This window comes from Astatotilapia calliptera, chromosome 10 (genome assembly GCF_900246225.1).
Source record: "Astatotilapia calliptera chromosome 10, fAstCal1.2, whole genome shotgun sequence".
NCBI classification, from domain to species: domain Eukaryota; kingdom Metazoa; phylum Chordata; class Actinopteri; order Cichliformes; family Cichlidae; genus Astatotilapia; species Astatotilapia calliptera.
Window position 1 is genome coordinate 27,706,571 of NC_039311.1, and position 21,406 is coordinate 27,727,976.

Here is a 21,406-nt window from a genome sequence, read left to right on the forward strand (position 1 = left end):
TAGCTGTACATTGATTTTAAATAACCACATCTCACTTCTCTGGAAACATCCAGCGCAGGTGACTGACCTACTGAGCTCCATGAAAAGCACTCTTCTCCTTCTTGAGCAGATCTGTTCCCATTTTCAGAGGAAGAAACCCATACCCATTACTCTTAAGATAAACATGGCTCTTCCTGCACTTATATCACATGACCCTTGCGGTTACTTGTCAGTCAAAAGGTCACATGATTATCCACCCGATGTTTGTCATGTGATAACCTCAGCGGGCTGCGGTCAACCAGTTTGTAATGATGATATTTACATTTTATTAAACAAATATGGTGGAAAAAAAAAAACCAACACGTCTCACCTGCGTCTTGCCCTGCTGCCCGTAAACGATCTTGGTCGGGATGATTTTGGTGGCGGTGGCCTGGGACCCGGAGCTCATGCCTTTGGGCTGGGTGACGATCATTTTAGTGATGGGTCTGGAGGCGGTGATGATTGCAGGTTTGGTCCCCTGAACTGCCTGAAGGCCCTTTTCCCCCTGCAGCATACGCAGCAAGCTCATTAGGATTCTTTTTAGCCAAATTCAAATTAAAAACAAAACAAAACAAAAAAACGAATAAAACTGAATAAAAGAAAAAGAAGCACGAATTGCAAGAAACCTAATTTAAAACATAAATTTGTGGGAACCCATACTCACTGACCAAATCTGGTGGGAACTATAGACTTCCAACCTCCCCCCCCGTTTCCACTAATTTCACCACTGAGTCAATCCCCATAGACTCCCACATTACAATTCCCAACTTTAAAGATCAAACTGTTTACAGTCACGCACAAAAACATGTTTTTTGGTCTCTATAGATAGGTTCCCCCTTCACAATAACTGTACAGGGGTTGAAATTTCTTTTAGAACTCATGTACTTGGATGAGGTTTAACATTAGCAGGGCAGCCATAGGCAGCTGTTCAAACACTGAACCTCCCGACTGTTCGTTGCCTGTTGATGTTTTTTTTTTTTTTGCAGTTTTCTGACAAATAACATGACCTGTTGTGAGCACAGCCCATACAAAAAGTTTGTACTTCTGACTTGGTGACTGAAATTCAAATTTTTCCCATGACAGATTTGTCCGTCTAAGGATTGCAGCCATTCAACCATTGCTAGCGTTAGTTAACGTTACACATGGGTAACTTCAAAAGACCAACAAGGCAGCAGCCAAAAGGCCAGGAACCACTGTCTTTCATATGTGTCGCGGATAATTACAACAAAATAAAATGACACGACCAAGGCAAAAACTGTGGTATTTTGTAAATATAATAATAAACGCAAATTCACTGTGTAATTGTGTAACAGCGTCCTCCTGAAATGCCCCAATAACATTGAGAGTAACATCCTCCTCTCTGCCCCTTAATGGTCTCTGGTCGCTATGGTAACACGCAAATATTTCTTTCAAAATAAGACGCAAAACTACAACACGGGAAAAGACCCAGAGAAACCGAGTTGATGATAAAAACCCTGAAAACCATAAACTTCACACCCGAGCCTCAACTCTCGCGGCTGGTACCAAACAGCTCATGGTCCGGTACCGGCCCGTGGCCCAGGGTTGGGGACCGCTGATATAAAACATCTGAAATAATTACAATGGTCGTTACATTTTCAGAAATATTGACCTCTAACTTTCACCTTGAGGTTGAGGTCACAGAAATTCAAACTCATCAGCCATTTTTAGACGACACACCTATGGTACTGTTTTGAAAATCCTACTTTGCCTTGTTCTCGAGTTATCCAGTACAATGACCAAAGTGGCTAAAGATGTCTAATAGAGGTTTAGTTTCTGAAGATCACCATTAGCTGCAGAAACGCAGCAGCTATTCTTCCTGTGGTCGCAGATCTTTGCATTTTGACAATGCATCATAAGACACACACTTAAACCATATAACTGACACGTCTACTCACATTCTTCATAAACTATTTAGGTAGAGCAAAAGCAAGCTAGCTTTGCTACAATATCTGAATCTGAAGCAGGACGCAGTGACTTAAAGTAAAGAACTGGGCTTGTAAATCTGAGTGGTGAAAGTGAAAGAAGCAGTGAACTGGTGGGCCCGGGGATCAGGCTGTGGTCAGCTGTCAGGTGTAAATATGTGAACATGATGAGGGATTTCCTGAAAATTCCCCTGAATTAATAAAGTTAAATCTGTCAAAGACTTTATAAATAATGAGGTAAAAACACAGCAGGCTTAATATTTTGAAAGCAAACACAAACTAATTACAGCCGGGAAGTCCGCATGATTTCCCCAATAACCAGTTCTGCACTACACCTCATATGTTGGTTACACAAGCATTTTATATTATTGATATTAAATATTACATAATGTTGAATTAAGCTCTAGACAGACAGACTAATCTTTCTCTCTTGTATAAAAAAAAAAAAAAAAAAAAGGTTAACTGCTCCTATGAGTTTAGCGCACGTGTGAGAATGCTATCACGCTCATCAACTGACCCCAGCATTTAACAGCGTGGTGACCACATTCTTGCCGGGCAGTCCCTGGATGGTCGCTCCTTTGCCCGTGGTTTTCTGCACCACGATGACGTTGGGCTTGGAGGTCATGGGGATGGTGGTGATCTTAGTCGTCGTGCCTGCAGTGGACGAGAACTGATGAGAAACTTGCACTGAACGTAGAAGCGCTCTAGACCTCCCTCTGACTCACCGGACACGATGTTGCTGCTGATGATCTTTCCTCCCAGAGTGGCCAGAGACTTGGGCACCACGGTGATGATGCTGCCGCTGGTGGTCTTGACGTAAGTGGTCCCGCCACTGGAGGCTGATATTCTGGCCCCAATGTTCGGACTAACAGTGGGTCTCGTGTAGGTGGTCTGGGTAGCTACACGAAGGAATACAGAATTACTGTTGTCCACCTTAAAGATATCGACAGGAGCGTCTCCATCGAGGATTAAATTAAGCTGCCACATTACCGGTGAGATAATTAACTCCGTTTAAATAGTCTATGATTAAATCTGAATGACAAAGAGTCACAGGTGTCATTACAGTTTTACTCTGGTCACAAAGACGACCTTTAAGTTACACGCGATCTCTCCTTTCCTGGATCAGATGTGGAGTTTTTGATCCCCTCGCCCCCACTCACCTGTGGGCTGAGTGACCAGCTTTGTGGTCATGATGGCTCCGTTGCTACTGACAACCATGATGGGAGAAGAGCTGCTGCTGGACAAAGCCGCCGAAGGCTTGGGCAGGATTTTGCTGGGCTGCACCTGCTGAGTGATGATCTTCACCCCTGCACACAAACCACACATTAACAAACAGTGCGGTCGTATCACGATATTCACTTTCTAAACAGATTCACTGTCGTGCTTTGTTTCTTTTCAAACAGCTGTGCGTCATATGAAAGAAAATGGTTAACCACCAGCAAAAGGCAAAAAAAAAAAAAAAAAAAAAGATATGAGCTTATTTTGTGAAATAGATATAATACAGGTATTGCAAACAGCACGTGGTTAAAATGAAATAAAATGACAGAACTGAAACACAAACACACAATAAAGGCTCGTCATGGTTACCGGACTCTTGTTTGATCTGAATGGTGGGCTTGGCTCCCGGTGAGGAGGTGGTGGTCTGGGTCTGACCGACGTTGGACGCTCCTAAAGGCGAGCTCTGCTGCAGCTGTTTGGGTGACTGTTGTTTGGGGAACTGGGCCAGGATCTGAGTGGGTGAGGCCATTAGTGTCTTAGGTGAAGGAAGTCTGGCTGTAGAGACCTTCACTCCAGCTGAAACTCCACCTGCAACCGACAACTTTGACGGTAAGATACAAAACCTAACAGGTGACGTCCCAGAGAAGGTTCCTCCCCCTCATGTCTAATGTTATGTTTGCAAAACTAGAAGATTGAACATTTAAGAGAGATTATCTGGTTAAAATCATATTAAAACCCACGAGCTTAAATCTTTTTACACTAATGACTCAAAATCATTTTAATCAGTAAAGTATCATTAACATTATTTTAATGTGTTTTCACAAAAAACTATTTTACAAAGGTTAACTTAATATTACTTTGTCATGTCTATCCACTTATACTAATACTGCCTTTTTCCCTCTCTTGAGCAACTAAGCTGTTGATAACATGACAGTTTTGAGTCTTTATGGCATGCTGACATTAAGCAATTAAGGCCAGATACACCATGAAAGGTGGAAGACACTCGAAGAATTCAATTGGATAATTTGCCAAAAGCAAGGATGGTGGTAAAAATAACTTTTGGTGCAAGGTGGAAACTTTTTAAGGATTTTTTAAATCAGATTTTGTAGATCTATATGTGCAGTTTGAAAGTCCTGGTGACCGCTTTTAAATAATGTTTCTGAATGGAAAGACTTGCTTCTAGAAGATGATGGATCGTATCAGATTATATAACCCAGGCTTGGCCAGCTCCAGGCCTCGAGGGCCAGTGTCCTGCAGGTTTTAGATATTACCCTGGGTCAGCACACCCAAATCCAATGATTAGTTCATTGCCAGGTCTCTGGAGAACTTCAAGAGATGTTGAGGAGGTAATTTAACCATTTAAATCAGCTGCGATGGATCAAGGACACATGTAAAACCTGCAGGACACCGGCTGGCACTGGCTTGGACACCACTGATATAACCGATCCAGTGATTTCAGCTCGTACTGGAAAGATAAGGTACGTCCCTAACAAGTAATAGTAGTACTCTACTGCTAGAGTAGTAAATGAACAGAAATGAAATCAGCAGCTATATTAATAACTACATAAACTGAGTCATCAAGAAGTCAGAGTTTTACTGCTTTACCCTAATATTTGACATATTTATTCACTCAAATTTATTTTTATAAATTTAATTAGCTGAAATGTTAAGTTGTTATTCTCTGCTGCCCCCAAGTGGACAAAACAGTTAATAATACAGCTTTAAATTCATGTGTCGTATCATGCAATCCAACCTACAAAGCACTGGAGTTTAAAGGCACAGAGCCATGGAACAGTACAACCAAACTGAATAATTATCATGGAGAATAATCTGGTGTTTTTTTGATTCACTAACTAACTAATTTATTTTGAGCCCTGCTGTTCTCTTGGCACCTTTGGGAGCACACGTTTTTGTTTTGTCTGAAGATGGACCTGGCAGAAAAACTGAGCACAGAGGAGGAACCTACACGGTGTGACCGTCGACATGACCGCTGATGGTGTGGAGGAGACCACTGTGGTCACAGCGATGGTGTTGGGGTTCGTGGAAGTGCTGGAGCTGGCTGGAAAAACCACCGTCTGCTTTTGTGTGGGTGTGGTCAGCACAGAGGTGGACCCCAGCTTTGACACAGCGGTGGCGTTGTTGTGGGCGTGGGACTTGGACAGGATGTTGGGCACGAAATTGGAACTCGGGGAAGTCGTCACGATGATCACCTGTTGAAACACGAGACGTTTAAACTCAGAAGCAGCGTCTAGAGAGACGAGCCGAGGTAGGGTTCGACTGTCACCTTCTGCGTGGTGGTGCTGGTCGTCTGGATGGTGGGCTTGGTGAAGGTGATCTTGACGGGGGACAGGTGAGGCGGTAAGGAGTTGGCGATGCTCTGCATGATGCTGCTCATCTTGGGGCTGCCGCTCACGGGCACCGTGATGTTCTTGGATACCGGCGGGGACACCTTAGTAACTTCTTTCAGCATCACCGGAGACGAGCTGGACGAGTTCGTGCGCCTTCGCTTGCGAGGCTTCTCGTCCTCATCGGAACAACTAACACCTGAAAGGCGAAATCAGCGGGAAAAATTAAGGATGACTGAGACTGTATCACTGAGTAGGGATACACTTGAGGATTTTGCTTTTTAATTGCTGATAATCAAGAAGTACTAACTGCGATCAAGACAATATGACTGAGATTAAATAATAAATCAGTCAGCAGAATGTTATTCAGTCTATTTCACTGACTGTACTTGGCTTGTGACAGAAATGTAACATTAAACCCTAAAATAAAAGAAAGTTTATGGGGTAAAAATTATGAATTAACAACTACCAGTAAAAATCCTAATCTGCAAATTTCTACACAGTTCTATAACTTAACTCATTCATAAATCAAAACCTCTTAATTACATCTTTAGTTCTAATGATGTACAGATGCTCTGTCTTCCGGTGCCTCATTCCCGCGCTACATTCTCCTGTCACACATTGTTTCTACCAGCTGTTTAATCGGCAGCAGATGCTGGTGGGATTGTCAAACCTGAGCCAACATGTCCTAACAGACGCCATGTTTAGGAAACTCAGATCTCACATTCCCAGCCAGTTTAGTCTGGAGTGTGGGGAGAGTATGTGAATCACTGGTGCTAAGAGAGACAGCAGTTTAAAATCACCTTGTAACAAACAGACAAGCATCGCAGTGCCCCCTTTAGGCTGAGCAGTAGATTTTTCTTTTTTTAAAATATACAAACCACAGTCTCTCCCTCCTTATCTTCAATTCCAAACTCTATTATAAAAACATAACATGAAAGCTGAAGAAGAGTACATCCCACTCCGAGGTTAAAGAACGCATCAATAAAATGACATTTACTTCAAAGTTATTTAGACATTTTACTCAAAGACATCGGCACTCATTTAAATGAGAAACTGTTTCTGGAGGGCTGGAAATTTCTTTCAAGTCTGAACACGTTCAAATGCAAAAGAAGTGATTTCAAGTGCAGCACCTCTCTGCCATCAGTTACAAGAAATAAAGCACTAAAGAACAGTGTTGGTCAAGTTACTTGAAAAAAGTAATCAGTAACTAATTACTGATTACTTCCCCAAAAAAGTAATCCCGTTACTTTACTGATTGCTTATTTTCAAAAGTAATTAATTACTTAGTTACTTTTTAAAAACACGATTTACAACCCGAAGAGGTGATAAAGCGATAGATCTTTCAGCCCAATTCTACTTTTTCTACATAATCCATCATACAAAATGTAATCAAATTGAAAAGTCTCTTTTTAAAACTTGTTTTATTAGTTTTAATCTTTTAACTTTATGCATCAAGCAAAAATTTAATTATATGCAACATTCTCTGACTGGAAGAAATTTGTTTAACATTTAAACCTATTTTCTGCACATTCCAGCACATAAAATAAAATATTTTGTGTGTTTACACTCACTCTTTCAAATAGATGCAAGTAAAACACAGCAGAAAATAAATACGGTCCTGTTGCTCTATTTTCACCTGTAAAGCAGGACTCCGGTAGGCGGAGGTTTACCCTGGTGCAGGTGTGCCGCGGTCAGTTGAAGAATCCGCGAGTTTCTCTGTGAGTTTCCCATCACGTCGTAGCTACTCGGTGCTTGCTTGGAAGTTTAGGGGTTTTTTCGCTGTAAAAAGAAGTTTTCTTCCCACGCACGATGGACGCTAATGTTTTTGTCACTTTTTATGGAATCAAACTCAAAGTAAGGTCAGTGCTTCCACGCTTTAAACGCTGCACGCTCATACTCTCTCCCACAATCGATATGTGATCCATTGTTGATCTGCACACAGCTGTTGTCACTAACGGCGCACTCGCTTACGTCACTGTCGTGAGACAGTCTCGCAAAAAATCACGGTTTTAGTAACGCAGTAACGCAGCGTTCCTACGGGAAAGTAACGGTAATCTAATTACCGTTTTTGCAATAGTAATCCCTTACTTTACTCGTTACTTGAAAAAAGTAATCAGATTACAGTAACGCGTTACTGCCCATCTCTGCTAAAGAATAAAGCTCATTATTTACATAGCACTAGCTTACAACAACAGTTGTCGCATGGGGGTTTTATAGTGTAAGGTAAAGACTGTACAAAGGTAAAGAGACAACACCAGTGAGCCAGCACTTGGCGACAGTGGGGAGGAAGAACTTTCTTTTTAAAAAGTGACTTTTGGTAGAAAGAGACTCGGGGAAGTTACGGGGAAACTGAGGAGAAGAAAAAGAGGCCAGATCAGCAAGTGGTGAGAAAAAAAAAATGTTCAGTGCATCATGGGAAATCCCCCAGCAGCCTGAGCCTACAGCAGCATAACTAAGGTTAACTAAGATTAAGCCCAATCTTAAAAGTAGAGAGACTGTCTGCCTCGTGAATCCAAACTGGGATCTGCTTCCATGAGGTCTGCTCTCAAATATGTCAAACTAATCATTTAAGGGACTATGTTTGTGAGTGTGAGGTTTGAAAGTTAATACAGAGTTAAAATTAAGCACAAAATCAGCAAAAATCTTCAGACTCATGTTACGGTTCAGTCTTCCCAACATCTCACACCCATCATTTGCCTCTTCCACTGAGCTCTTATAAACCGTCTAACAGAGAAGAAAAATACAAACTTACACCCAGCAAGTCAGCATATGAAGACAAACACAGACAAACCAGAAGGTTTGGTGACAACTGTGACAGAGAAACTGAGAGATCGCTGGGATCCTGCTGATATGTTAGAAAGGCTTTCTCTAACTGAGCACTTGTGCTGGTTTAAATAACACATATGTAAATAAAGGATGACAGTTTTGGTAACTTGTGTTATTTAATGACATGTTAATTAGCCATGCAGTTAGCCTCCTCCCTGAAAAGTATTTTTAATTTTATTTATATAGCAGCAAATCACAACAGTCGGCTCAAGTTATGTTGCTATTTATTATTTCCCTTTCATGTTGCTTCCGTCCAAAGCAAGAGAAAAGTTGATACGATGTTGCTGACACTCACTTTTCACATACACAGTGCTGCCGCTGGGCAGCACCACCACGTTGGATGAAGGGCTGGGTGGCCGTGGAGATTTCACTGTTGCTCCTATAGGGCCGCTGGTCGCCGTGGTGCTGGTGGAGGTGCAGGTGGTGCTCGTGTAGGAGTAGCACACCACGACTACAGGGAGGAAATGAAACACATCATTCAATGCCCAAAGTGTTTGAAAACAGCCAGAGTCCGATGCAAAGTGAATGTTTCTGGCTTTACCCTCTTTGTTCCCTGTTTCAGCTGGCAGCAGGAGGGAGGCGTTCTGATTGGCCGTGGCGCTGGCCACAGCGTTAGCTGTGACTGTAAAGGCCGTCTGGGGAACCAGCCTCGGCATCAAAGGAACAAGCCTCCGCCCTTCAATGGACCACTCAGAGGAGCTGTTTGGACCCGACATGCTGAAAAAGAAAAAGAACGGAAATCTGATTAGAGGACGGCACGAGAGGAAACGTTATAAGTCCTCAAAGTTACTCAGGCTCAGAGTCAGGGTACAACAAAGGCCTGTTTAAAACCTAAAGCTTTTATTTCCACATGCTTTCACTCCACACCTTACAGTTTGACAAGCACTGGAGCAGAGGGTGGTTAAATAAATAGCCAAATAGCTCATTGTTGCTAAAGTGAATGAGGAAAAGACTAATGAAAACTTTGAGGAAAACCTGAATACGTCCCTTTTGCTCTCCTCCACAGACATTACAGAGCTGGACTTAAACAGTCTCATACTTACTGATAAGCGATGGTGGTGAGGCGCTCATCGTTGACAGCCCTGCGGACCTCTGCGCGATGACGCTCTGTAGAGATGCTGTGAGGGCAAGGGTAAAAAGGAAAGGCTGGTTTTAAATAAACCTAACTCTGCAAGCAAAAATGAAAGAAACTATTTAAAAACAACAAATATTACCCGAGGATTTTAGTGAGCTCGCCCAGCAGATCCTTCTTGTCCTTTGTCAGGTCTCCTTGGGCTCTCAGAGCGCTGATGACCCCAGCGTACGCCTCCAGCTCTGCGACACACAAACATCAGTCTGTAAATGTTGCAGGTCTTTTGCATATAAAAGAGATTCAATCAGAGCCACTGATAACATTGCACTGCTTTGAGCTCACCCAGTTTCCGCAGAATTCTTTTGCACTCATCCCTGCCCAGGTCAAGGATGGTGGGCCACACCACCGGCATGGTACCAGCTAGCACTGGTTTCTCCAGCTGAATCATTGGCTAAGAAGACAGTAAGCAAGAAGGCAAGTTAGGACTCGATTTCCCATAAACCACAGTGCTTCATGGTTAAGCTCACCAGGCCCCGTGCACTCTTTCTTCAAGAGCTTCAGCAAACTGTCATTCCATGGAGGTAAATTGGACTCATCACGATATAACAAGCAGACTTTTTCCTGAATATAAAACATGTCAGCACAAAGAGTTTTACGACCAGGACTAGCAAAAATAAAACCGTTAAAACTATTTTTATACAGAATTTAATTTACTCAAGCGCAAATATATTTATGTTTATCGAATGGCCAAAAATAACAGGGAAACGCTAAGACTTCTAATAATTAAGGTAACACAGATTCTGTTTTATATGAACCATATAAAATAGGCCAAATCCTGATGAGGTCTCTGACGTAAACAAAGGGGACAGTCATTAAATGTGGAAATGAACCGCTTCTCCTTTGTTTCCCTTACATGTAGCGACATCTAAAAATCAATATGGGACAGATACCACAAATTTTAACAAAATAAATAACAATATTATAACAGTGACAACACAATGATTTGGAAATGGTCTCATATCTACATGGCACCTTTCTCTAGTCTTTCTCACTACTCCAAGCCACTGTAGCCGTACATCAATACAGTGCTTTATTCTTCAGTATTAAGCACTTTATCTACCTCACCAACTGCTCTAATATGCAAGTCTTTGGACAGTAGGATGAAGGTGCTGGACTATTAAAAAACACCAAATGTCAACACATGAAAAGGTGTGATAGTCCACCTTAGGTAACAGAAGAGAGTTAAGGGAAGCAAGTTCAACCTAGCCAGGCTTTCTTTGTGATAGCTGACTTGAAAAAGCGTCAAATCCAGATCAGAGATAACAACGAAGAGAAAATATAACACTTCTGGACCATTTTAAACTGAAACGCTGAACATAAGCTGCTCTTAATTAAGTTTTTCAGCACATTACCGTGGTGATCCAAGTAAGAAAAGACCCACCTTCGTAAGAATGAAAGCTATTAACCCCTTAATCTCTCTTCATACTACACTGCTCTCCATTGTATTGTGTTCATTTGACCTGCTACCTCTGCTCTTTGCTTAAATTTAATATAGGACTTTCAATATCCGGTCACAGGAGTATGTAAGAGTATGGAACTACATTTCTTTATTTCATTACATTTTAAGTTAAAGATTATATTTTTTTAAATTGTTTCATGTATGTGCCTTTTATTATGTGTATGCCCACTTAAACTGGATATATATTACTATATATAAATATATATTAGATACATGGCCACCAATTAGACAACCTATTCATATTAATAACAAATGCTATAATCTTAACAAATGGATTGCTTTGCAAATAAAGTAGAAGAAAAACCATTATCTTGTAATTTGCATTTCTAAAACAAATACCTGCACAAGTCTGAACATGCAAAACAGTCTGCAGTTAAGCAGTCTGCAACCAGCGACTGCACTTGACTCATTTAAAGCATGCATTGCCACATCAACACAGCTGTCAGTGGAAACAGGGATGTTCAGCTATTAGACAGACGTAGTTTAGTATCACATCTTTAGTTGGTTCATTTTACTCTAGAGCAAAAAAGCTGAATGAAGAGGCTCCAAAAAGTGTGCTTTCTGTCGGGGACTGTGTACGCCTCTCCCGGCTAGATTGCCCCAGACCAGCCCGCACAGATGTCAGTAAGAGCTGAACAGTTAACAGTCGGTGTTCCGCCCATCACCGGGCCTCTCAACCAATAAACACTGCCAACAAAATACATAAAAATTCTTCTTTGGTTTAATCTAACTCAACCCTATTGCAGACTTTACATGCCGAAGAGCACTGAAGGTGCTAACACTTAGAAAAGGAAAGCGGTTTTCTCTCTGGGTCAGGCATTATGCTGTAAACAATGAAAAATGTTGCTGCTACATTTTCTGGGTCAATTTCTGTTAGTACGTCGCAAAACAACGGTGCATACCGCCTTCATCAAACTGCCCCGCGATGCTTCCAGTGCGGTGCAAATATGTCCAATAACCTCAAGATACATACTAGCATGCCCCCAGAATGAAGTACCAGTAGATGAGCATCATATTTAGTCATCTTGATGACAAAAACCTTTGCAGTGGATGCTGTTAGCTTAGCTTAGCAACCTAGCTGTTTCTATGAGCCAAACGTCTCACCGTCCGGTAGCAGTGCCACTTCAAGGCCTTCGGAAAGCCGCCATCCCAATAAACATGGCCGACCGCAAGACATTTAGATAGTTTACCACATCGTGAAGGAGATCTCTAGTGAAAGTGCCAAAGAAAACGGGAGCTAAGGTGCTAAAACAGCTGATCTGCCTAAATATGTGACAATGTTTATGTTGTCTGTTTTTTTTTTTAAGTATCTGTGGTTGGCCTGTGGACGGATGCCCTTCTTGTTCGTGTAACAATCCTTGTTGCTGCTTCTTCTATACCAGTGCACTGGTGCCCCCTACAGGCGTTTGATTGTAAGTCCGCCAAAGACAGTTGATCAGCCAGTTTACAATGAACCACATTGTCAAATAAAGATCTATAGTCTCCGGGTTGACTTAAAAAACAAAACGAAACCATAATATATAGTGCAATATCGTCAACTAAGACAAAAAAATAAATAAAATCAAAGCAGGGTCAGGGCCAAAACCATTGTAAAAGACTGATATCACCTTGGCACCACCTGTTCGAACCTGCACATTCAGATTAACAGTAACACATATAGTAATATATTAATATTCTATTGATATGAAGTACGCTCATGTCAGAAAACTTTACTGCAGAATAGCTCCAGACCTGCAGACATCAACTGACCCCTGCACTTTATGGTCCAGTTGCCTCTTTTGTATTGTGTGCATGTGCTACTTTGTGATTTGCCTAATGTTTATTTCTTTTTTTGTTTTTTAAGTAACAGTTTTAAGGGATGCTTGTGTAACATTTATTTAATCATACATGAATGTATGCATGTAGTTTCAACCTTGTTGCACCACACAGGAGTGGCTCAGTGACTCATCCCAATCTCAAACTGCTTTATTTCTAATGACAACAAAGATTTCTATTCTATACTATATTTTTACATGTCACTTGTTGTCACGTGTTGCTTTGTCAATTAATAGCGAAATATTGTAATATAATAATACTTTATGCACGGATCAGTAATTGTTCTGGAAACTAAATAAATCTGAATTGAAGTGGCAGCAAAAACTCGAGAACAAATAAAAATAGAAACCATTTAGATAATGCAAAACTATTAACTATTATCTGGTATTAAGGATAACAGAATTTGATCCATTTACATTTGTCCAACCCATTTTACATTGTGGGTCACACAGCCCAGTTTTGTCTTAAGTAGTGTGGACCAGTGGCCCTTCTCTGTCAGTGTAAAGAAGTTTATACATATTTATATAAATATAGTTTATGGATTTAAATATGCAGAACGTTTTGAGTGTATGGATTATTAAAGCCAGGAGGTTCATAAAATAAAATGATTAATCAGCTAACAGATTAAAGCAGCTTAAGTATCAGACAGACCTGTTAGTTATTTAAAGGGATAATATTAAATGAGAAAACTCTCAGTGCGCTATATTCCAGTATATGCTGAGGAAATTAAGAAAAGAGGAAATTAAGTCTGCACCCCCAGAGCGCCTTCTTAATGTGCTCCAAGCCACGCTGAAATAAAACCGACATCCATGTATGGCATAAAATAGAAGTTAAACAAAGCAGCAGTTTAAATAGATGAAAACACGTAAAGACTTTTCTACATAATATCTGCAAAACCCGATCCTTTACAGCACAAATTGTGCTTGGGTAAAGTGTATCTGTGTGTAATCAGATTAACTTTAAGAGTGTGTTGCACAGAAAGTGATTCACTGTTAGATAAGGTAAAAACAAACAAACAAACAAACCCCACCATATTCGTTATAAAGCGTATAGTTTAGAGAACTCCGATGGGCTCCTAAACGCATCGTGATGGAAGGTGTGTTTTTCCTCCTCTTTTCACTTCTTTTTTGGGGAGGGGGCACAAAGCATTTCCTCTTTCCCAAATGCATCACACAGCAGAGCAACGACCGCGACTCTTCGCACAAATTAGCGATAAGATCGGCTGCGGGATGCCCCAGAAAGCACGAACCGTCCACATCCGCGCAGTGAACAACACCGGGACGTCGCGCAAATAAGAGGGGGGAAAAAGTTCATTTTGGATCCAGCAGCCAAAGTTTGACGTAATTCTCCCCCGGACACCAGGAATAGTCTGGAGTGTCATCATGGAAGTATTTCCTAAGGAAAAACAAGAGATTCTCTCTCTCTCTCTCTGAACTTGAAGGTAATCTGAGAATGTGAAAGCTGGGGAGAAAAACCAGTTTTTTTTCCAGATGTCCATCTCCTGATGCAGGCAGCGGCTGCTTTCTGAAAGAAGCGAATTTCATTTCATCACTTCTGCTGGAGTTTAAACAGCTGGATCGTCCCATAGATACATAAAAACACACATCCTGTGTCTCCGAGGAGCTTTACTTTTGATTTTTAAACCTTCATGCTGGATGTAAAGACTAGGCAGCGTTTCGGGGACGTGCATGGACGCGTAGGAGACGAAATGAAGAAGCAGTTTTAGTACAGAAGAGTCGGGAGTTATGATGGTAATGTTGTTTGGGTGAAGCCGTCGGAAACTCACAAGGGAAGCCCAATGAGTGGCACACAGTCAACACTCGCTGACAAGTAAGTTCGCCACTCTCTCTCACACTCTCATTCTCTGCGTGTCTTTATTTGTTGCTTAATTTTGGCTTACGTGCTGACGAATGGGTTTTCGGGTCAGTTTTGTGAATGGAAAGACACCTTAGTGCACCACACCCGATTCCATTAAAAAACACCTGATTTTAAAATATATTCCCGGCTGGAAAACATAAACAACACATAATCGGATTGGATTATTTGTATTTTAGTTTCGTATTTTTCTTTTTTGTTAATTCGGCGATTTAATGATTCAATTCATCTATGTATTTTAATGCTTAGACTTTTTTATTTTAATGCTTATTTTAAATGTAAATTAAAAGCTGGATTTTAATACACTTAAAGTTGTTTCATCTACTACTTGGACTGCCGAACAAAGCACACGGCTTTGATAAACACTTAAGCAACTTTAATCATCTCACAGCAACGTTATCCAGGTAATAACGACAGGGAAAATCAAAATTTACAGTTTTCTCAGTGGAGTTCATGAACATGTCCATTGTAAAACTAATTGGCCACAGAACTGGGCAGGGTTTTCCCCTGTTTGACTCCAGAATATGACTGTCAGAGTTGAACCAGAAGAGGGATATTTCGTGGTGCTGCTATGTTTTCAATTAGTTGTCTCTAATATATTGCTTAATTTGAGAGTTTCCTGAGTATTTTTGTTGTATACTCTTGAAAGGCATCCATTAGTACTTGTTCAGTGAGTCAGCATGTTTTCTAGGATACACACAGGAATCACCACCAGTCACTGGACCTTCGACATCTCCAAATCCTTGACTAAAGTCACATGACTTCAATACAGGCAGGGAGTTTCACTGACAGGCTGTAGCAAAGGGAAGCAGGTATAATGTATTAACCCCCACCCTTATTAATCACTGATAACAACCTCAAATAAAGAATCAATCATTATTTTATGTTTTCATGTTGTTCGGTGTCTTCCTTCTCTGAGATAGAAACATTACAGGCTGACTTTGACTCACATTCAATCCCATATAAGCTATTTCTGTATTTGTTTTTCTTACACTTTGCAGTCAGGAGTTTTCTTTGAGGAAACTATTGAATAAAAGCACACATGACTGCCTTGGAGAGTCAAACAAAGTCATTTGATTTCTCGACCTTCAGCCTGCAGGAAGGACCCAGTCAGTCGACTGCTTTGCTGGTTTTTTAAGACAACGAGTCTCTTCTGTGTTCATATCTGCTTAATGATCATACAATCTTAATGATTCTTAATAGGCCTTAGAAGAGAAAGCCTGCCAAAATATGACTCATAAATCATACAGACTGAGTCATGTAACTCAGTCTGTATTTGAAACTAGGACTGTCCTGTATAACTATTAACATTGACACAGGTGTTCTTTTTTTAAATTAAACTAAGGCTCTGGTTAGCCTAGTTTAGCACAGTAGCTAAAAGTATCAGGAAATTGCTTATTCTGGTCTCGCTCCGACACAAAGGTACCAAATGTGCTAATGTCACTGTTAAAATAATGTAGAGAAATGGTTAGTAATGCATTTTTAGTTGTGTGTAAATTTATTTAGAGATATGCAAGATGTTTATTTGTTGGAGATCTTGATGAATGAGCGATATTTGGAGGTCTCTGTAGGCCAGGGGTGGGGGAACTCCAGGCCTCAAGGGTCTTGCAGGTTTTAGACGTGTCCTTGATCCAACACAGCTGATTTTAATGGCTAATTTACCTCCTCAACATGTCCTGAAGTTCTCCAGAGGCCTGGAGTTCCCCACCCCTGCTGGAGGCCTTTTTGATTTGGAGGAACCCTGGCTAGCTTGTTGACATCACCGAATCGTTGGTGAGCGGTCGCTGGAGTTTGCGGGCTGTCATCAGGTGAAATCAGTCAGGAAGAGGGTGTTGAACCAAAAACCTTCAAGTGATTGGTTTGGTTAGTGGCTCACTGGTCCAGCTGCCTCTAGTTTGCATCAAAGGCTTTCTCCAGATATTTGCTATTTACTCTCAGGGCTGTAGTGAAACTTCAGAAAGTGCCACACAAACTGGATGGCGTTGATGGTTGCCACGGGAACACGGATGAGCCCAGAGGCCTGCATGACTGGGGCCCTACACACAGCTATAGAAGAAGTGATTATCAATCTTCTTAGTTCACTCTGGATGAAACTACTTAAGAGCATGTCGAGAAATGTTGTCTAAAACCACCACAATGATGTTTATCCATTAAAAAAAACAATCAAGTCCAAGATTGCTGGAACTATAACCACAAAAAGCAGTTTGGTTTTAATAAATTCTGATCTTCGCTGAGATCCTTTAGATATAAGCCGCTTAGTTCATGATGAATATGAGGTCATTGTTTATTACATTTTTAAACTAGTTAGCAGCTTATAATAATAATAATAATAATAATAATAATAATAATAATAATAATAATAATAATAAACTTTATTTATAAAGCACACTAAAAAACCAAGGGTATACCAAAAGGCTTGACAAAATAAGATAGGAAAAAAAATTTGGGAGAGGGAAAAGAGAGAGAGAAAGGACCCGGCACGTATTAAATATAAAACCATGAGATTCATAATACATAAAAGTTGCAGAGATAATGATGATGTGCTGCAGAGATTTGCAAATGATGTAGTTGCTATTATTTGCATCAGCTTTACGATGATAGCAGTTTCAACTAACATGTGTGTTTGTTTGTTTGTTTGTTTGTTTGTTTGTTTTTCTTGGATAACGTTTTGGCACACATTGAGCACCATATAGGCCAATAATGATAAATCTAAATATGAGCCAGTGTTGCTTTATTTAAATTGGTTGACCAAAATACTGATTGGGTCTAATATGGAAATATCCATGCACCATATTTTAAATAACTGTTATGTGAAGGGAAAAAAACTCATCAACTTTAACAACAGCGCTATAAAATAATAGTAATTATAAATTTTGATTAAGGACACGTGGAAAAAGTGCAGACCTCGATCAAGAATGAAAATTCCCTCCACAGGGAATAAATTATAAAAAGCAATAAATTCTCTGGATCCAGAAGAATATCTCATTTGTTGAAAACATAAAAATGATGTTTCCTCGTTTTCTTATTCAAATTTAATATGTTACAACTTTTATTTCTCCTCGGATGTCATGTTTGATAGTGATCTCAGGACTCACTAAACCATCGTGAGTAGTGATGGGCGGTGTCTATGAAGGGTGGGGGACGTGATCAATTCAAACTTGTGGTCAACACTTACAGGGATTTCCTCATTTAAGGGAAAGGGTTACCCATGCTTGTCTTTGATGGACACATGCTCATCTGCTCAGTACTTCACTCATCACAGACCTGTTGTTGCTCAGGCTCGTGTGGCTGAACGCCACATGACCCTCTAAGAATTTAGACCTGGACGCCACCATCTCGAGTAACTAGTTAGCATGTTGTTCATTATAACCAGACAAATCGCTCTACCACTGACTAGCTGTCCTCCACCACCACCACCACCACCACCACCCAGTGCAGTGACTAGTAACAGCATTCCTGGTTTGAACCTGCGGGGCAGCTTCAGTGTGGAGTTCACATGTTCTCCCTGTGCCTGCATGGACTCTCTCCTCCCACAGCCCTGTTAGGCTAATTTGTGTATCTAAATTGGGCAAAGCTGTGAATGTTTGCCTGTCTCTACGAGACCTGCCCAGATTGCATCACTCTTGGATAAGCGGTAAAGAAAATTGAGGGGTAGCCTAACAAACAAAGAAACAAAGAAACCCAACCAATTACATAACCTTCTTGGCAGAGGTAATGGATGAAAAATATTGTATTGATTAACGAATAAGCCCTGACAGTATCATTTCCTCTGGACAGCTTCATCTAATGATCTCACGTTCACTCTCTGCCTCATCTTTATGGAAGAGCTACAACTGGAAACGTGACACTGATCATGTCTTTGTCTATATTAATTATTTACCAGCCTCTAACTGTAGAAATGGTAGTGCGCTGTGTATTTGAGGTCTTTGTTATCTGTGTTTTCATGAAATTCTTGCAGATTAGACGGCTTTGAATGGGACTGCTGCCGTCAGATGTTTGCTCGATGTCGTGTGATGACAAAGTGTCCGTCTGTCCCTCGCATACACACCTCTTTGTTGATATAATTTGTTTTACTATCTTAACAATACATGCACATTACTACATTACTGAAATGGCTCGTCATTGCCTGGTAACAAATGTGCCAACTCCAGCAGTGGTTGTGTCACGGCCTTCGGGCTGTCCAAGTGTTTCTCAGCAAGAAGAATTCAGCCCCCCCTTTGCAAGGTTTCTGGTAACATTTGCGATATTTTACGGTCTTGATGGGACACGTTCTCCCATCTGCCTCGCCTTGCAGAAGAAACCAAAACCATCCTCTTTCCTGAGGTTAATGAGTCTTGCTGGGCTTCAGGCGCAGGCACAGCTTCCTGCAGGTTGGACAGAAGCGGTAAGCTTTTAGACCTACAAAGGAATTGTTTATTACAGCTGGGATGGATCGGAAATATGGCTAAAAACAAGTCGGCAAAGGAAATAAACTCAGACAAACAGGTTAGACAGATTAATTAAAAAAAGAAAAGAAAAACAGTGAAATAATGTCTTTTGTAAACAGTGTTCACAGTTTGTAGATGTGCTTCCTTGTTCAAATTTGATCCATCCTGCTTGTCATACGTGTGCATGTGCAATGAGGCGTCATCACTTTTAGTTTTATCTCCACATGGTTTAAACTGTTTGGATAATCTGGTGGTTTGTTTATCAGACTGCTGCTGGATATACTGAGGTCAGTCAGTTTTGTGGAGAATGATATTGATAGAATTTAGAGGACTGTTTGTAAAATGTAAAGATGCAGTTCTTTCTTTTTTTTACTTTAACAAAAATTGAATGTTGAGGAGAAAAATGCTGCAGGTAGGAACAGTGTTCTTCATGGCGTAAGCATGCACGATTGTCTCCATTTACCTGGATAATAAGGTCAATCTCATACCACTACCTGGGCTCTGACGCTAGTGAACGTTAGTTGCTGGTACAAACCTGATGAAAAGGACATCAAAAGCTAAGAACATGCAAAGGCATGTAAATCTGTCCCACTGACTTCCTGTAGAGCAATGGTTTCCACTGGTTTATCTTGGGATTCAGTCATTAGTCAAATATACACCTGCACATAGGTTTATGAGTTCTTGGTTAGCAGTTTATAAAAATCCTTTAGGAAAAAAAACTTCTATTAAAGATAATCCCCGTCTGTTGGCGCACGGCGATTGTGGGATTATGAGGGCGAGACGCATTAAAAGCCCCTGTTGACAGCGATCAGGTTAATAAGGGAGAAACGTATTAGTTTCACGATAGGGACAAGTCACAACTAACCACCGGTGTGGATGACACACCGCCTAATGAAGAGCATACAAAAAACCTTAGACAGCATTGTGAAAGCTACTCGTCTCATGGCTTCAGCTGTCAACAGCTCTCAGCCCAGGAACGTCATCTGCTGCGAGAAGTTGGTGTCGAGATCTAACATCTCGTCTCACACAAATGTGCTCTGCTAAATAAATAAATAAATAAATAAAGCACTGTGTCTGAGTCTGCTCGCTGAACTGCACAAAAGTGCTTGGTAGGTATGTGCTGGTGGAGTTCCTGACACTCAGATAACTGTCACAGAATTTCCTTAAGGATTAATAAAGTATTCTGATTCTGATTCTGATGATGAGCTTGAGCTGTAAAATTTGCCTCCAAAGAAGTGATGACATTTCAGATGACATACAGTCTATTTTCCACAGATATGATTACAGATACTCCTCAAAACTTTGGCTTTATCTTTGATGCACTTAAAAGTTGGAAAAAGGCTGCAGAGGCGAGATCAGGGAAGCAGTAGGATGCAGGAAGGAGGAGGTCAGACTGCATATTGTCTTTGTTGGAAGCTCATTTCAGTGCAGTTTCTAAATGCTCCCCGCCCCGTACTGTAAACCTGTCAGAGATTTTTTTGCTTTTTGCTTTTTTGTGAGTTTAAGTGATGCTGGTGTGGAGAATGAGTTATAAACCCAAACGCTTTGTTGCTCTGAACAGCTGTGTTGCTCTTTGTCAAACCGTTTTGCTGATCTATGGGTCCCCCCCCCCCTCGCCTCACTGCCCTTTACCACCAGAGCCCAGACAGGAAGTGGTGACATCATTGCTAAACAATGTCCATCAGGCCCTTCCTGACTAAAACTCTGCTGGCGACACATCAGTGCAGGCTGACTACCAGCCGGACAGAGATCACGACATTTACAGTGCAAGAGCTTGCTAATAGAAACTGGAAAACCGCTGGGTTTCCCTGACTGTAAGTTGACCTGAGATAGGATACTATATTAATGCAAGTTAAACAAACATAATATCCACAGGGAAGGTAAAAAGAGGCTATTTTAAAAATATATTTATAGGATCTTGTTGGATAAATAAGCCAACATTAAAAGGGTTTGAAAGGAACTTTATTAGTTACACCATGAGGTTATCAGGTTGAACCCCTTCATGCCTTTAGAACAGCTTAATTCTTCATGGCATAGATTCAGCAAGGTGATGGAAACATTCCTCCGAGATTGTGATCCATATGATATCCACATGATAGCATTACACGGTTGCTGCACATCCATGATGCTAATCTCCTGCTCCACCAGATCCCAACGATGCCGTTTGAGTCCAGTGAACTCATTGTCATGTTCAAGAGAGCAGTTTGAGATTATTTGTGCTATCCTGCTGGAAAAAGTCATCAGAAGAAACTCACTGGAGATGGCAACAGTATCCTAGTCTTCTATTGTCCAATTTTTGGTAGCCCTGGTGAATTATAGCCCTGTTTTGTTTTTTTTTTGTTTGT

The 21,406-nt window shown here is 40.9% G+C and overlaps 2 protein-coding genes across 3 annotated transcripts in view; one reads left to right on the forward strand and one right to left on the reverse strand.

Moving 5' to 3' along the window:
* The window catches only part of emsy (EMSY transcriptional repressor, BRCA2 interacting), a 28,635-nt gene extending 16,299 nt beyond the window's left edge, over positions 1 to 12,336 (reverse strand). Inside the window, exons 1-14 of one of the 2 annotated variants that reach the window (XM_026181898.1) lie at positions 12,049 to 12,336; positions 9,953 to 10,046; positions 9,768 to 9,876; positions 9,568 to 9,667; positions 9,397 to 9,471; positions 8,895 to 9,070; positions 8,649 to 8,804; positions 5,464 to 5,723; positions 5,146 to 5,389; positions 3,549 to 3,767; positions 3,122 to 3,268; positions 2,687 to 2,860; positions 2,479 to 2,615; positions 350 to 523 (exon numbers count right to left, since the gene is read on the reverse strand). In XM_026181898.1, the coding sequence (XP_026037683.1) occupies positions 350 to 523; positions 2,479 to 2,615; positions 2,687 to 2,860; positions 3,122 to 3,268; positions 3,549 to 3,767; positions 5,146 to 5,389; positions 5,464 to 5,723; positions 8,649 to 8,804; positions 8,895 to 9,070; positions 9,397 to 9,471; positions 9,568 to 9,667; positions 9,768 to 9,873 (1,968 nt within the window). In that variant the 5' untranslated portion in view covers positions 9,874 to 9,876; positions 9,953 to 10,046; positions 12,049 to 12,336. The remainder of the gene's footprint in view (positions 1 to 349; positions 524 to 2,478; positions 2,616 to 2,686; positions 2,861 to 3,121; positions 3,269 to 3,548; positions 3,768 to 5,145; positions 5,390 to 5,463; positions 5,724 to 8,648; positions 8,805 to 8,894; positions 9,071 to 9,396; positions 9,472 to 9,567; positions 9,668 to 9,767; positions 9,877 to 9,952; positions 10,047 to 12,048) is intronic. The other variant, XM_026181897.1, reaches the window with a different exon arrangement.
* Positions 12,337 to 13,861: 1,525 nt separating this feature from the next.
* arhgef12b (Rho guanine nucleotide exchange factor (GEF) 12b) overlaps positions 13,862 to 21,406 on the forward strand; it is a 51,393-nt gene continuing 43,848 nt past the window's right edge. Inside the window, exon 1 of the mRNA XM_026181335.1 lies at positions 13,862 to 14,589. Within this exon, the coding sequence (XP_026037120.1) occupies positions 14,558 to 14,589 (32 nt within the window). The 5' untranslated portion in view covers positions 13,862 to 14,557. The remainder of the gene's footprint in view (positions 14,590 to 21,406) is intronic.